This window comes from Pseudopodoces humilis, chromosome 2 (genome assembly GCF_049639895.1).
Source record: "Pseudopodoces humilis isolate 2021_Gansu_Grassland_sample_001 chromosome 2, ASM4963989v1, whole genome shotgun sequence".
Taxonomy (NCBI): Eukaryota; Metazoa; Chordata; class Aves; order Passeriformes; family Paridae; genus Pseudopodoces; species Pseudopodoces humilis.
Genome location: NC_142201.1, coordinates 30,393,717 through 30,408,865, shown reverse-complemented (window position 1 = coordinate 30,408,865; position 15,149 = coordinate 30,393,717). Strand labels below are relative to the sequence as shown.

The following is a 15,149-nucleotide window of genomic DNA, read 5'->3' as shown; positions in this document are numbered from 1 at the left end:
TAGGTTTTGAAACTGCCTGTTGTGATAAAAGTAGCATCAGAGTACTGAAGCTCTGTGTGAAACATGGAATAAGTAAGTCTCCTTTCTTACAATTGTACTGTGAGTGTGATTAGGTGGTAAAATATCTATCTGGACGAAAACTTCTTTTGGCTTTCTGTAGGCCTGAGAGAGGTAACACTAAGGTAACTGGTACAAATGATTGCTTGCCAACTGCATTAGTATTTTTTTATGATCTGCTTTAAAGTCTGGCTTGGGGCTGAACTCTGTTCATCTGTGTGACTTCTTATCTTGAAAGATCACAAGGGTTTTAGTCTGATGGCAAAGTATAGCCAACTGTTATTATGAGTTGGAAGCTGTAAAGAACTTTCACTTATTTGCTAAATAAAAATACAGTAGATTTTGTTTGCTAAAGGTTGTTTGAAAGAGCAGATAAATATCTCTTAGTAGGATCCCCTGGTTGTGACTTTGTGCTTCATTTTAACACTTTGATTGTGGTGGCTGCTTTTCTGTCAATGACACCTGTGATTTGAAGGGCCAAACATCTTTTGGATGACCAAAGTCAGGCAGTCTAGTTACATTCTTCCAAGAAGTTATGTCAGATTGCATAGCTAAACTTTTAAAGTTGGGGTTGCAAGAACTGAATGTGTTTTCTTGTTCCGCCTCCCTTCACGCAGACCACACTTGTGAAGGTTTTTTCCTTCCCTTCCTAGTGAGTGGAATAAGGTAACAGTGCATTATCATTTGTTAAATGTGGAGCATTTTTTCCTGCATTGCATATGTTTTGTGATTGATTTTGCATTTTGCATTTTGAAACATTAATTTTTTTCAGATGGCTTCTACTTATGTAAACTTAATGTTTGAACTAGTGGTAACTCACTTTCCTTCTTCATTTCAGTGCAAAAGATGATATTGATATTGATGCCCTTGCTGCTGAGATAGAAGGTGCAGGAGCTGCAAAGGATCAAGAGCCTCAGAAATCCAAAGGCAAAAAGAAAAAAGAGAAGAAGAAACAAGATTTTGAGTAAGTTTGGGTTATTTTCCACCTGTCTGATCTTATGCAATTATCCAAAAATTCAGTTGATTAAGTGCCCTAACTTCTTTCTTGTTTTAGTGAAGATGATATCCTGAAGGAGCTGGAGGAACTGTCAATAGAGGCGCAAGGAGGGAAAGTTGACAGGGAACAACCTTCTACAGGAAAGGTGAACACTGAGAGGGAGGCGGGCTTTTTAATAGGAAATAGTTAAAATATGAGACATTTCTGTCCCAGAGAACTTCTCGTGTTGCAGTGTAGTTGGAGATCCTATGTGAAACATGCAATTGGCATGTTCTTTTAATTATATTTGATCATATTTTCATAGTAAAGTAAATCACAAAAAAAGCCACGTACTGATGTGATAATTATTCAAAGCCAGTCAGAATAAATCTTAATTGTAGGCTGAAGTATGGTGCACTCAACAGGAATAGTTACTGCTTTCAAACTTTCTGTTCAATAAGAGAGGTTTTTCTTGATGTATCTCAATGTTACCTCTTAGCTCTTGACAGCAAGTAATTTTTCACGGCTGATTATTGAATTGTTTAATTACCAGGTTGAAAATGACAATGAAGAAAGCTTATCAAAACAAGATAAAAAAAGAAAAGGAAAGAGTAAAAAAGCCAATCTGGAAAATGACTATGACAGTGAGGAAGTGGAAGATAAAGATAAAAAATCTAAAAAGGCTCAGAAAACAAAACAAGACATGCTTTCTGGCAGTGATGATGATGATCATGAGACACAGCTTAAGAAAAGCAAAGGGAAAACTCAGAAGTCAAATAAAAAACACAATCTGTCAGAAGAAGATGAAACTAACATTAAAAAAAGTAAAGAGCGTGGGGGAGGAGTGTCTACAGGCGAGAGTGGTGATGAATCAGATGAGGTTTCCCAATCTAGAAAAGGACAAAAGAAAAACCAAAAGCTAAAGTCTGCTCCTGCTGCAGAGAGTGGGGATGATGAAGAAGAACCTTCATTCAAAGTAAAAACAGTGGCTCAGAAGAAGGCAGAAAAAAAAGAACGTGAAAGAAAAAAACGTGAAGAAGAAAAAGCCAAATTGAGGAAGCAGAAAGAGAAGGAAGAATCAGAAGGTGGTAAAGAACCAGCAAAGCCAAAGGAATCTCTAAAAAAAACTGAAGAGAAGGCTTCTTCTGAAGTTACAGCAATCCCTGGCCCTGGGGAGAGAGGAGAGACTGCTGCAGGAACAGAAGGTTTGTACCATGGTTTCTAAAACTGTAATTTAAATATTGTTGTTTTTAACTGAGGTTAACCAGGGAAGTGCCAGGCAGTGAGGACAGTTTGGTTTATTTTGAATTGTGAATACTAGAAATTTGGTAGCTTTGTCTGCCTTTCTGTGTTGGCTCATAGGTGGCTGTGTTTTCTGGTCTGTAGTTTGTTCAGGTACATGGGAAAACAAGCCAGATGGTGAATTCTCATTACAGTATATGATTATACTTCTGTATTGCAAGAGTACTTTTTCACTTCCCTGTTATTTTGATACTTTAAGACTTCAGGCCATGACTTAAGAGAGTTTTATTGTTTTCGTTACAAAATGTTTATGTAGAAGCCAGTGAAAAATTTCCTCATTTGATGTTATCTATCATATTTGAAACATAAATTGTACTTAGAGTATCTTTGAAACTTCTGAGATCTTTGAAAGTATGCCTCTTCTTTCTGTAGCTGATGACAATGAGGGGGACAAAAAGAAAAAAGACAAGAAAAAAAAGAAAGGTGAGAAAGAAGAAAAAGAGAAAGAGAAGAAGAAGGGTCCCAGTAAAGCCACAGTTAAAGCCATGCAAGAGGCCTTGGCTAAAATGAAAGAGGAGGAAGAAAGGGCAAAAAAAGAGGAGGAAGAACGCATAAGACGACTGGAAGAACTTGAAGCAAAACGCAAAGAAGAGGTACCGTATATCTCATTCCAAGGATAAAATAAGGGAGAGAGTAACCTTAATCTGCCTGCTTGCTGGTGAATTAATCCTTAATACGGTTCTCATAAACAGAAGATACTTGGGCAGCTTTTGTGTAAAGCATGCTTTAGAGTTTCTGCATGTTCATTTATCTTTCTCTAGGAACGATTAGAGCAAGAGAGAAAAGAAAGAAAGAAACAGAAAGAAAAAGAGCGGAAGGAGCGTTTGAAGAAGGAGGGAAAACTTTTAACAAAAGCTCAGCGAGAAGCCAGAGCCAGAGCAGAGGCTACTCTTAAACTGCTCCAAGCTCAGGGTAAGCAGTAAAGTTGAATAATAATTAAAACCAAGCCAAAATACCCAACAAAACTTTATATCTGTTATTGCTTTGTGTTTATTTTTTTCCTATCTGGAGCTAGGAGGGCAAATGCTGAGTGATTACATGTGAAGTTGCTCTGTTGTCAAGGAAGGCAGTGTGTGCCCTCCCTTCCCCTTTATTTTTTAAGTAGGTTTAAGTGTCTGTGTTTCTGTGTTTTTAGCTTACACTTTGAATATCCAGCTTTTTAATACATCTGCTTGGGGTTTGAAGATGTTACTTGTCGAAGTTAGGAAAAAGCGCACTTAAAGAAGTGGGGTAGTCTGAAGACCAGGAAAAGCACATGGGCTGTGCTTGGAGGTCTTGTAAGACCAGTGATCTGGATCTTGTTGAATTAGTTCACATGCTCAATTAAGAAAGTGTGCTGTTTTGCTTCAAAAACAATGGGGGAAGTACATGGAGAAGATATGTTTTTCTCTGGGATTTGTCAGGAGTATGTAAGAGCTTTCCTGTTTTTCTGTGAAGTATAATCTGTCTCCATTGGAATGAAGTAAAATTGTCCAATATGTTGTAAGTAAAATTTCCTGAATTGTTGGCAACTGGAAAATAATTTGTGAGTGCTGAGTGTATTTGTAGAGTACACTAACTGACACTTTACTGGTAGGTGGATGTATAAATGTAGGAATCTTTGTAGCTAGTAAAATGTTTGGAGCTCTTAAACATACACCAAGGCTTTGGTTATTGCTGTAGCTATTAGAATCTGTCGATTTATGTGCCCCTATGACTGGATTTTTGTAAAATCTGCAATGTAAATTACTCAGGTAATGTATATTACTCTGTAATATAAATTACCTGAAAAAAATTTGAATGTGCAGCAGTAATTCAGTTTTTAATTTACCTTTGCACCAAATTTCTGGTTTTGATGGAATCCCTTCATATATTACATATATTTCTCACTTCCTGGTGAGGCAAAGATGAAGCTGGTGAATTGAACCTGGCATTATTTTAATACCTGAAACCATCAGTATTGTAAAATTAAAAAAAACCTTAAAACAACAACAAACCAAAACTCAAACAAACAAAACAAATCAAAAACGACAAACCTCACCACACAGAGCAAAAGGGAAAATGTTGTCTGCTGAACAACCTTGAGCATTTAAGAAGAGTTCTGCCTGTGAGCTACTCCAAATTGTCTGAAACTTGGACCATTGGTGGACAGGTTTTAAGTGATTTTTTTGCATAGCAGACCTTAAATTGTTAAGGGATGTATTCATGACATTTTATGCAGGTTTGTGATAAATTCAAACCTGTGGTCATATGATCCAATTGGATTTTTATTTTTTTTTTGTTTAATTGCCATCCCCTTCCTCCAGTTATCTGACTTCTTTTTGAGATCTGTCAGGAGTATCCAAAAAACTATACTTCACTCAAGTTTTCTAGCTTTTGAATTCAGACTTTTAAAAAAGATAAAATATGCATTGAACTTTCTACTCTTTCTCCATCTTCCAATTTTGGAAAACATGTTCTCACTTAAACCAAAGTTTGTTTATTAATTACCTGGATTTTCTTAACAATTTTTTTGTTTGTTTTGAAGGTGTTGAAGTGCCATCCAAAGACTCTGTGCCAAAGAAGAGGCCAATATATGAAGACAAAAAGAGAAAGAAGCAGCAGCAGCCAGAAAATAAAGAAGGTGTAGTTTGTATATAGGGACACCTAATCAATCAGTCACATTTCTGGAAGTATTTCTGAAACAAACCAGCTAATCTTAAGCTAATTGCATTTCAGAGTTTAGATTTTCGAAATGTTGGAGATGGTGGTGTAAAGGCCTTTCACAAAAGACGCTTATTTGAAGTGTACCAGTAATTTTTCTTTTTTTTTCTTTCTTTGGTGTTTTTGTGGTTTTTTTTTTTTTGGTTTTTTTTAGTTTTCATTTTTAATGGAGCAGTAAGGGAAATATGGGTAGTTCACTAGTATTACTTCATTTTCTCCTGTCTTTTGAAGAATGGGAGGCGTTTTAAATGTCAATAATGGACCTATCTTGTAAATCCATTCAACTGCTTAGAAAGCCAAATGTTTTCCAAATAAGCTGGAGCAGTATGTGTAAGAGAATTTGCACTTTGAAAATATGTAGCAACCAACTTCCTGTCTTGCAATTTCAGAAAGTGTGGAGGTAACTTCCACAGCTGAGGATGCTGTAGAACTGGAAACACCAGTGAAAGAAGAGGCTCCTCTTCCTGTAGATCCAGGTTGGTGGTAATGCTAATAAGTTTCAAATCCTTAAGCTTGTGTGTCAGTGCTGCATGATAGTTATCATACCTTGCTGGATGTGGCTGAATGGCCTTCCTTTCTTGAGGTAGTTGCCTTTTTTTTTCCTCCTTTCTTAAGGGAGGAACTGATGATACTTTATGGAGTAAAAGGCATGAAGCTTCAAAATAAGCATGTAAAGGTCCCTTATTCTGGGTGAACTCCAGTTTTAGTTGGCTTAGTTATCTCAAATGAGCACATTCAGTGCCTTATTTGCTCTCTGGACTTTTCACTTACTTTTACAAGTCTGTTTTGTCAACATTTAGGTGGAGGTAGGGAGGAAATATGCTGCTTCTAGAATTGATAGTGCAGTATTCAGTGATTGTATTCTTTATTCCACATGTTTTGCTTTCACAAGTGCTGAATGCAGAAGATGTGATAGCTTGTGAAATTGAGTTATCAGCAAGTTTGTTGATCAGATTGTTGTTCTCATCTTTGCCTACGCACAATACTTGCTCTGTCAAAATCACATTGCACTGGGCTTCCTCAGCAAGGAGACTTTCAGTTTTTACCCTTAGTCTTAAGTCAGACAAATACTGACAAAATGTGCAGCTTTTGAAGACAAAGCTGAATGTATCCTGTGATTCTAGCTTGATTTATATCATGATTGCTGTTCCATTGCCATAAGAGAGGGGCTCACTGGCAGACCATTAGTTCCTAGTTAATATTCTAACAGTGTGGAACTTATTCTTCATTTCAGAGAGCTGAAGTTGATGACACATGTGCTGCAGCAAATATATATTGTATAGCACCTCTTTTAGAGAGGGTTGTACATTTGCATTTTTCCATTTGTCCCTAACTAAAAGCTGGAGTGTTTTCATAAATCTTACTGAATTACTGCTGAATGAATATGTTTAATACTTCCGGAATTCATGGCATAATTATGTTAAGGCACCTGGTGTCCTTTTTATAGACAATTTGTATATTCTCACTAGTTAATTCTACTGTAACTTGTATGCTTGTTTCTCTGCCACTTTGTTACACATAGTGACTGTTAATTGGGCAGCTCCTTGCAAGAATGGTGATTGTGGTACAGGTTTGGGAGGCATTATGCAGGCACTGGCATGATAGTCAGGAACTAGCTGACTAGGTTTTCTGTGTCTTCCATGAAAGTTTGTCTAGGCAAAGATACTAGCACTGCATCATTTTTGTGGAGAGAATTGGAGATTATTTTTTAATATGTAGCATCTTATTTTTATGGAACTTGGAGATAATTCAATAGAATTATGGCAACAGCAAATTTGTAAGTTGCAGTTGTCAGTATGTCAAAAGATGGGGAATCTAAAATTGTTATATGTTGCTGGACTGACTTTTTTCTAACTTCAGTGTTGGGCTTCTTAGTTTCAGAAGAAAAGGAGGAAGAAGACGAAACAGAAGATGCAGGTCTGGATGACTGGGAAGCTATGGTCAGTGATGAAGATGGAGAGAAAGGTGGGCATGTAAATACCAAATATATGTTTTTGTCTGTTTAAGAGGCTTTGGGCTAAGTTTTCTGTTTCTATAGAAAACAATATTTTACTTTGATTTTTTTTCTCTGCTCTGTTAAATAAATTGTGGGGCAAGTATGATGATAAATACATACAAGAGCCTCTTCTCAAGCAACAACCCTTTGGAAATACTCTTATGTGCAGTCACCATCTAAAATAAATAGGTTGTAATTTTTTGGTCCTTTTTATGGAAGTAAAAATCCTCTTCTCTAATATGTGCTTAAACCATCTCTGAGTTTAGGAAAACTTTTTACCTGGTATTGTATTTCTCTAGTAATCATTTCAAAGCTGTAGATTTTTTTATTGAAAGAATCTGTCAACATCTGGGAGAATATCCTGTGAGAAGTTTCCAGAGAAGTGGAGGAATAAAATGGTGTGAAGGTTCAGTATGCATATGTTATAGTAAGTTCCCTTATACAAGGAGAGACTGAAAGAATTTGAATTGTTCAGCCTGGAAGGCTTTGGGGTGACCTAATTGCAGCCTTCCTAAAGGGAGCCTACAGGAAATATTGAGAGAAACTATTTACAAGAGCATGGAGTGACAGGACAAGGTGAAATTGATTCAAGCTGAGAGTATGTTTAGTTTCGATATTAGGAAGAGCTTTACTGTGAGGGTGGTGAGACACTGGAACAGGTTGTCCAGAGAAGCTGTGGATCCCCATCCCTTCAAGTGTTCAAGACCTGGTTAAATGGGGCTTTGAGCAATCTGCTCTAGTGGAAGGTGTCCCTGCTCTTGGGCAGGGGGGCTGTAGCTAGATGGTCTTTGAAGTCCCATTGAGCCAAAATCATTCTGTGATTCTGTAATATGCTTCTTTGAGAGGCAGGTTTAGAAGAAAGGAAAGAGTTGCCAGAACATCTGTATTCCTGTGCATGTATGTCAGAAGCCATATTCTGTCTACACCCAACAGCAGTGTTTATGGAGAACTTAGGGCTGTGCAACAGTGCAGGGATAAATTCTCAGATATTTTCTTCCAGTGGTGGAGAAAAGTGTATTTTTGTGAGCTGTCCTGAATGGGGGTTGGTTACTGGACTTAGTACTTCCAGTCTTAATTGTTTCTTATGCTTAAAGACTATTTATTCATCAAGTACTTTTTACTTGCCTACACTTCTAGCACCTGTGCTTTCAAGTGTAATACTTGCTATACAGATACATACAGTAGAATGGATTTAATTCCAGCACAGGTGTGTTCTTCTGGTGCTTTTGAGTTCTAAGGACTGCTCGCCTTCTTGAGTGTTTTAGTCTGGCACCACTGTCCTGGAGAGGACATAGCACTTTTCACTGCTTGGATTTGAAGGCTCTGCCAATGGGATCCAGAAAAAGAGCCTTCCCAGGAATTAGTTTTAGTGTATTACTAAGCTGATGGACTATGAGTGTAGCAAGGAAATGTAACTAATCTCTAAAAGCAATGAGTCTGCCAGCAGTGATGTAAGGAGGAGAATCCATGGTTTTAAAGTTATCAGCTTGCCTCTTGTGATTTAACAGGTGATTATAAATGGGAAGCTTTCAAAGAAAGAAAATTACTTTTTAATAATTCTTTTTTCTGTTTATTGAAGAATTCCTATGAAAAATATTAATCTTCTCTGAACCACCTAAGAAAGCCTGAAGATGAGATTTTTTTTTTTTTATGGGTGTAAAAGAGACCATTTGTTCTGATTATGTCTGCTTAAATGTGCCTTCCTGATCAGTAGTGTACAGAATCCATAGAGTAATGATTTGGAGTATTTTGGCTTTATTAAAAAGGTGTCGGTGCATTATTCCTTTATGAAGTGCACATGACTTTTAAGAATGTCTGAATGTTTGCAAATAATGTTAAATGTAAGTGTACTGATAATATCATTCTTCACACCCCACCCAAAGCTTTGCTTCTGGATTTCAAACACAAGCCAGCAGCTCTGAACGTTAAATACTTTTTTTGGTGTGTTTGTTGTTTTTTTTTTTTGTGGGTTTTTTTTTTTTTTTACATTGGAAGCTGCAAAATTATCTTGACAAGCACTTAATAATCTCTTTTGCTTTTTGAAGCCTTCTCCCCCAGAAGTGTGAACTTAATAGAGAATTTTTGCTTAATTTTTTTTTAAACAGAGAGTAAACCTGTCCATATTGAAGTCAAGGAACAAAATGAAGTGGATGAGGAAGAGGAGGAGGAAGATGAAGAAGAGGAAGAGGAAGAAGAGAGTGAAGAATCTGAAGATAGTGAAGGCAGTGAAGATGAGGATGAAAAGACTTCAGATGAGAGAGAGCCAGACTCCCAAGCTATTGGAAAACAATCTATCGAAAAAAAGCCTAGCAAGGAAATTAGCTCTGATTCTGAGTATGACTCTGATGATGACCGCTCTAAGGAGGAGCGTGCTTATGACAAAGCTAAACGAAGAATTGAGGTATTAAGATACACTTGGATTCTTGTGTTGTATAACAAACAGATTAATTTTCAGTTAATTTTGTCAAATTTGTCAAAATGGGGTTTGTGTCTAATAATTTAGGGCTAATATTTAAGGAGGTTCAGAAATTGTGTTAATTAAGAAAAAAAAAAACCAACTTGGTTTTGTCTGAAGGTAAAGTATTTGTTTTTAGATAACCTGACAACAAAAACAACAACTTTAGCGTTGTTTCCCTCCACCTCTATATCCTTCCTGGAAAAAGAGGCTTTTATTTATAGAGATATTTTCAAGTTTTAAAAGATGTGTCTAAACTGTTCAGCGCTTTCTTGGCTGCTAATGTTCTTGGTTTCCTCACTCAAGGTGCTTGTTCAGAATGTACCATCAGCAAAGCTACTGTTAGTGGATAGAACAGTTAGTCAAAAATTTTTCATTTACCAAAAGAGGGATGACAGATCTTAAATTGCCTTGAAAATATAAGTCCCACAGCTAACTCTGTGTTTGTTTGTATGTAATCAAGTCAAGAGGTGAGCTGTGGTTTTTGGTTTATACTCACCAATTTTTATGTGTCTTTTACATAGAAGCGGCGAGCTGAAAACAGCAAAAATATGAACACTGAAAAGCTCAGAGCACCAGTTATCTGTGTCCTGGGGCATGTAGACACAGGCAAGACCAAAATTTTAGATAAGGTAAGGTGTAGAATGTAAAAGCACTGCCTGTGCCTCTTGTTTATGCATTTATTTTTTTTTGGTGAAATAGAAAGAATTAGAGTGTGCTCAGACATAACTTTAGTCTCTTATATGTAAGTATTTCTGGTCTTTTTTTGTCTTTAGCTCCGCCACACTCATGTGCAGGACAGTGAAGCTGGTGGTATCACTCAGCAGATTGGTGCAACTAATGTTCCTCTTGAAGCTATTAATGAGCAAACCAAGATGGTGAAAAACGTAAGTTACAGCACTTCAACAACTGCATCTTAAAAAACATGAAATGTAGACTAATAAAGGCCTTGTGAGATTTCCTGACATGAACATGTACTTTCCCCACTCTCTAATTTTGGGGTAGATTGTTTTTTAATTCCTGTCATCCCCCAGCAAAGGGGTGGCTGTCTCATTTTTCATACATTTGATTTCAGTTAATGCATTGCTGTTCCTTCAGAAAAATATGCAAATACTGTTTACGCTGTTCTGGACAGTGCACATATGTACACAGACTGCTTACTTGTCAGTATTTTGATTGTAAATTGAGAGTCTTGAAACCTCTTGAATATATTTTCTGTTAAAATCTTGCCCTTTGCTGTATGTGCTGAAATCTGGCCAGTTCCTGCGTGATGAATTTGTTCTGTATCATTTGTTTTGGATACTGTATCCTATTTTGCTTGCAGAAGTAGCTGGCTGAAAAGCCTTGGTCTAGTAATGGCTTTTTCAAAGATTTTACTCAACTTAGTAAACATGTAAACTTAGGGGAGAGGAGAAAATCATCAAAGCAAGGATGGTACCTCTTACTACCCTGAAATGTTTTTTCTTCTGTAGGCTGCCTTATCTTACAGATTTCAGCTTAGCTTGTGGCCAGTTGATACCTGAGGAATGTGCTGCATCATTTTTTTAAATGTTGAAATGACTGTTGACCGATTTGGTTTATAGGGGGTGTTTGCCTTAAAATATGTATCTGGATTTTTGAAGTGCAGACTATCAGTAATGTTGCCAGCTCTTATTTTGTTCTTTTTTCTTCTTGTGTAACCTCTACAAGATGGCTAATATTTTGAAATGTTAGTTTGACAGAGAGAACATAAAAATTCCAGGCATGCTGATAATCGACACTCCAGGACATGAGTCTTTCAGGTAGGGTTTTCTCACAATTTTGTACTTCTCAGAACTGATGGCCAAAGCATCTGGAGATATTTTTAGCAAAGTGCGAAGTCTTAATTCGTTGTTTTAGCTCTCACTTGACAAAAAAGTCCAACAAAACCAACTTAAAAGTAGAGGAATTAAGTGGATTTGCTTCATTTGCAGGTGCTTTTTATGTCTGGTTAATTGCTGACCTTTTATAGCTGATTATTTTTCTGTCTTCATGCCAATTGAGCCATGAATATCTGAAAAAGCATGTAAATAAATAGTTAGTGTAAGAGGAAAGATGGAAGCAGGAAGCTAGCTGGAGGAAAAAAGGTGAGGATTTCAGGTGACCTAAGTACTCTGCTATGAAAAATTCAAACTTTTGTCTTAGTATCTCATTCATAGTGTCCCAGTTAAGGTAACTGAGTTTGTAAGACTGGAAGTAACTAATTACACGAGTCATCTGAGTCTTAGCAGAGATCAAATGCATTCTAGGAACACTAGTGGCATGCAGGCAAGTCACTAAATCAGCTTTTAAGGGTAAAACATGACATGCATAACTGAACTCAGTGAGGTGCAATCTTGGGTGAAATCTTGAAACAGAAGGATTAATACTTTGATGTGACATTTTTCAGTAAAAATCTTTGTAAACATTGAAATGCTGTGTTGTGGGGCACTTGGTAATGTTCAGATCAGTACCTTTGCATGGTACCTCTTACAGCTCTCCCTCTGTCTTCTAGCCAGGTTTTGTTTGGCAACAAAGATGCGATGGTGTTGTTACACTGTATTGTATAAAATGGTGATAGTGTTTATGCAGTATATAAAAATAGTCTTGTTCAGATTTTTCACTCCTGCATTTCACTTTAACTGTCCCAATTGTTGCTTAGAAAATGATCAGAAAATATCTTACATTGTAAAAAATATATAATAATATGAAAACTTTCAGGAGAATAGTAGTTTCTTAATTTTGCTTACAAATTCTTTAATGTATTTCCTTAAGTGGAAATTACAGAATGTCATTTGAATGGTTTACGTTTTTGAGGGGTAAATAACAGATGAGTTAGCTTTTTGTCAGTGTAAGTTGGACATTGTACTTGGTGTTTTTATAAAGGTTCTGTTGCTGAATGACTGATTTTTTTTTCTGTCTTTTAATGTCACAGCAATCTAAGAAATAGAGGAAGCTCACTTTGTGATATTGCTATACTTGTAGTTGACATCATGCATGGTTTGGAACCACAAACAATTGAATCAATAAATCTGTTGAAATCAAAGAAATGCCCCTTTATAGTAGCTCTCAACAAGGTAGGATAGATTTTTATCCTAATAGTGGATTTGTCTACTCTAATAGTGCATTTGACAATTGTCTGTTTTCTTCCTTGAACTGGAATTGTTTTGTGTAAAATCTGAAGGGGTGGTTCTTGGGTCTTATGTGTTGCATTTTTTTATGTCCTTGATACCACAGTGGCTCTACAGGAGCTTTGCAGAACAATCAGTTCTCCTGACTGGTAAATTTTGTTGCCTTATGTAACTTTTGTATATGATTCACACTTCTGGAAGTTGTACTTCAATTGTGGGTTTTTTTTTCCCCTTGTGCCTACTTATATACATTTGTGTGCATTTTCTGATAAAATTCCAACACAAGCTTCACGCTGACAAGTCATACTTTATTTTAGTCACTGATACTGGTTAGTTTGACTTGAGGACAGACTGACTTCAGGCCATGGAGCAGTAGTGTTGATCACTGGTGGGAAGTGTTTTGGGCTTTGCAATATTAGATGGAAAATTAGATATTTTCAGCCCTGTTTTTAGAAATCCTGTGCATGAGAAATTATGCTGTGTGTTTGTTATAATTTGATGAATTGAATTATATATATGGAAATTACTCATGTCCAATGACCTTGGAAGCCATCTGACATGCTGACAGAGAGCTGACAGAAGGCTTTTTGTGTGCAGTGTAAGAATTGCAATATACTTCAAAAAGTGAAAGGAGCATTAAGATTGAAGGTGGTTGGAGCTGAGGAGGCCATTATGTCATTGCCAAGACCAGCTACTTTTTGAAAGAATGCAAACAACCTCTTGGATGGAGAGGTGTCTAGGCCTTATGGCAGAGTAGTAGCATTCTCTCTCGGTCAGATGTGAAGACCTGACTGTCATTCGTTGCCATCAAAGGCCTACAGTGAGCCTGAAATTAAATAGCTAAGAGCACTTGCATTTTAAGTAACAGTTGTATTATTTGACCAGGTTATAATCAATTTTCTTAAGATGTAGTTTTGATTTGTACAGTAAATAGATTTTTGGGCTAAGTCTGTCCTGCTTTGGCAGCTATCTTGGGGAAGCTTTTCTGAAGTACAGTTTTGTCTTTTGAACAACCCCTTCTGGTCCCTTCTCTGTAGCAAAGTGGGAAAGGGTCCATATTTACCAGTAAATTTTAAAAGTTCTTTGTGAAGCTAATGTAGTCTCTTTTCAGGAAAAAAACACAAACACCTGCATGGTTTTGGGTTTTTTTGGTGTGCATGTGAATCTATAAACAGGTCTCTTCTGAATGTTTTATTTTAATCTTGCTACAATTTATGCATATAAACTTTTTCCATATGAAAAAGATTACTATAGCTTGAATTTTTAAAATCTGAATACTGCTACCCTGTAATACTGCCTGACATAAACAGAGCTAAATATAGCAGCTAAAGCAAATAAAAATGCTTTAATTTGATTACTGGGGCACATAGATGGCTGGCTAAGTTGGTTGATAAAGTATTTCTCACTGATGATGTGGCATAGGCATAAAGACACCTTTTAGTAAGCTGCATAAGATGACATACTGCTGTGTTTTCAAGATTGATAGGTTATATGACTGGAAAAAAAGTCCAGATACAGATGTAGCTGTCACCTTAAAGAAGCAGAAAAAAAATACCAAAGACGAATTTGAAGAACGTGCAAAAGCTATCATAGTGGAATTTGCAAAACAGGTAGGTTGGAATGCTCAAGGTTCTTTGCTAAAAGGAATAGTTGGGGATGGATGAGTGGTGTGGTTTGTTTTGCGTTAGTGGGTGGTTTTTGTTTTGTTATGTTTTTTCCCCTTTCCTCAAAACAACTTGGAATATCAAGAAAACTGTTGCATCTCTTCTGACAGGTGCTAACCTCTCATAAATCAAACTTCGTTGTTTTTGCATTTTGCATAATTTTAAATGCTCCCCCCTTACTGCTGGTTTGGAGAAAAATAGCTAAGTGCTGTGCATGGTCAATGGAGTCATGAATAGCAGATAAAGTTTTCTGTCACTGATCTTTCTCTTTGGAAATAGCCTGAGAGAATTCCATCTGTCTCTTTTTCTCTTGGATGCTGGCAGGGTATGAATCACAGCAGTTCTGGGAACTTCCTCTGTTAGTGGCATACAATGCTGTCTAGAAGCTAGATGGGGTAATTAGCTTTGTAGAATTATTCCACACTGCTTCCAAGTGTTGATTGAGGCTTCGTGTTCTGTAGCATGCTGTCAGTAACAGTGTTGGCTTTTTAAATTGGGATTTAAAAAATGCCATGGTATTTGATTGGCGTTGAATGTTACTATCAATATTGATGTGTACATGTGCTTTTCCCTATGTAACTGTTAATCCTGATTCCAGGGCTTGAACGCTGCCTTGTTTTATGAGAATAAGGATCCCCGCACTTTTGTTTCTCTTGTACCTACCTCTGCTCACACAGGGGATGGCATGGGAAGTCTGATAGCTCTTCTCGTTGAGCTCACACAAACCATGCTGACCAAGAGACTGGCTGAGTGTCAGGAGCTGAGAGCTCAAGTCATGGAGGTAATACAGTAACTCTTTCTTGAAATTCATACAGAAATTTCTCCCCTTCCTGCACCCTTCATTCTGCTAAAAAATTTGTGTTTGAAGTGCTTAAATAGGTGGTAACTT

General features: G+C 36.9%; 1 protein-coding gene across 2 annotated transcripts in view; it reads left to right on the top strand.

Annotated features, from left to right (window-relative positions):
• Nucleotides 1–15,149, top strand: part of EIF5B (eukaryotic translation initiation factor 5B) — a 35,830-nt gene that overhangs the window by 12,485 nt on the left and 8,196 nt on the right. For both annotated transcript variants that reach the window (XM_014250688.2, XM_014250677.2), the window contains exons 2-16: nucleotides 896–1,021; nucleotides 1,112–1,199; nucleotides 1,587–2,238; nucleotides 2,708–2,928; nucleotides 3,097–3,247; nucleotides 4,842–4,937; nucleotides 5,407–5,493; nucleotides 6,893–6,982; nucleotides 9,119–9,414; nucleotides 9,993–10,100; nucleotides 10,245–10,355; nucleotides 11,182–11,249; nucleotides 12,401–12,542; nucleotides 14,075–14,206; nucleotides 14,859–15,041. In XM_014250688.2, coding sequence (XP_014106163.1) covers nucleotides 896–1,021; nucleotides 1,112–1,199; nucleotides 1,587–2,238; nucleotides 2,708–2,928; nucleotides 3,097–3,247; nucleotides 4,842–4,937; nucleotides 5,407–5,493; nucleotides 6,893–6,982; nucleotides 9,119–9,414; nucleotides 9,993–10,100; nucleotides 10,245–10,355; nucleotides 11,182–11,249; nucleotides 12,401–12,542; nucleotides 14,075–14,206; nucleotides 14,859–15,041 — 2,551 coding nt within the window. The remainder of the gene's footprint in view (nucleotides 1–895; nucleotides 1,022–1,111; nucleotides 1,200–1,586; nucleotides 2,239–2,707; nucleotides 2,929–3,096; nucleotides 3,248–4,841; nucleotides 4,938–5,406; nucleotides 5,494–6,892; nucleotides 6,983–9,118; nucleotides 9,415–9,992; nucleotides 10,101–10,244; nucleotides 10,356–11,181; nucleotides 11,250–12,400; nucleotides 12,543–14,074; nucleotides 14,207–14,858; nucleotides 15,042–15,149) is intronic.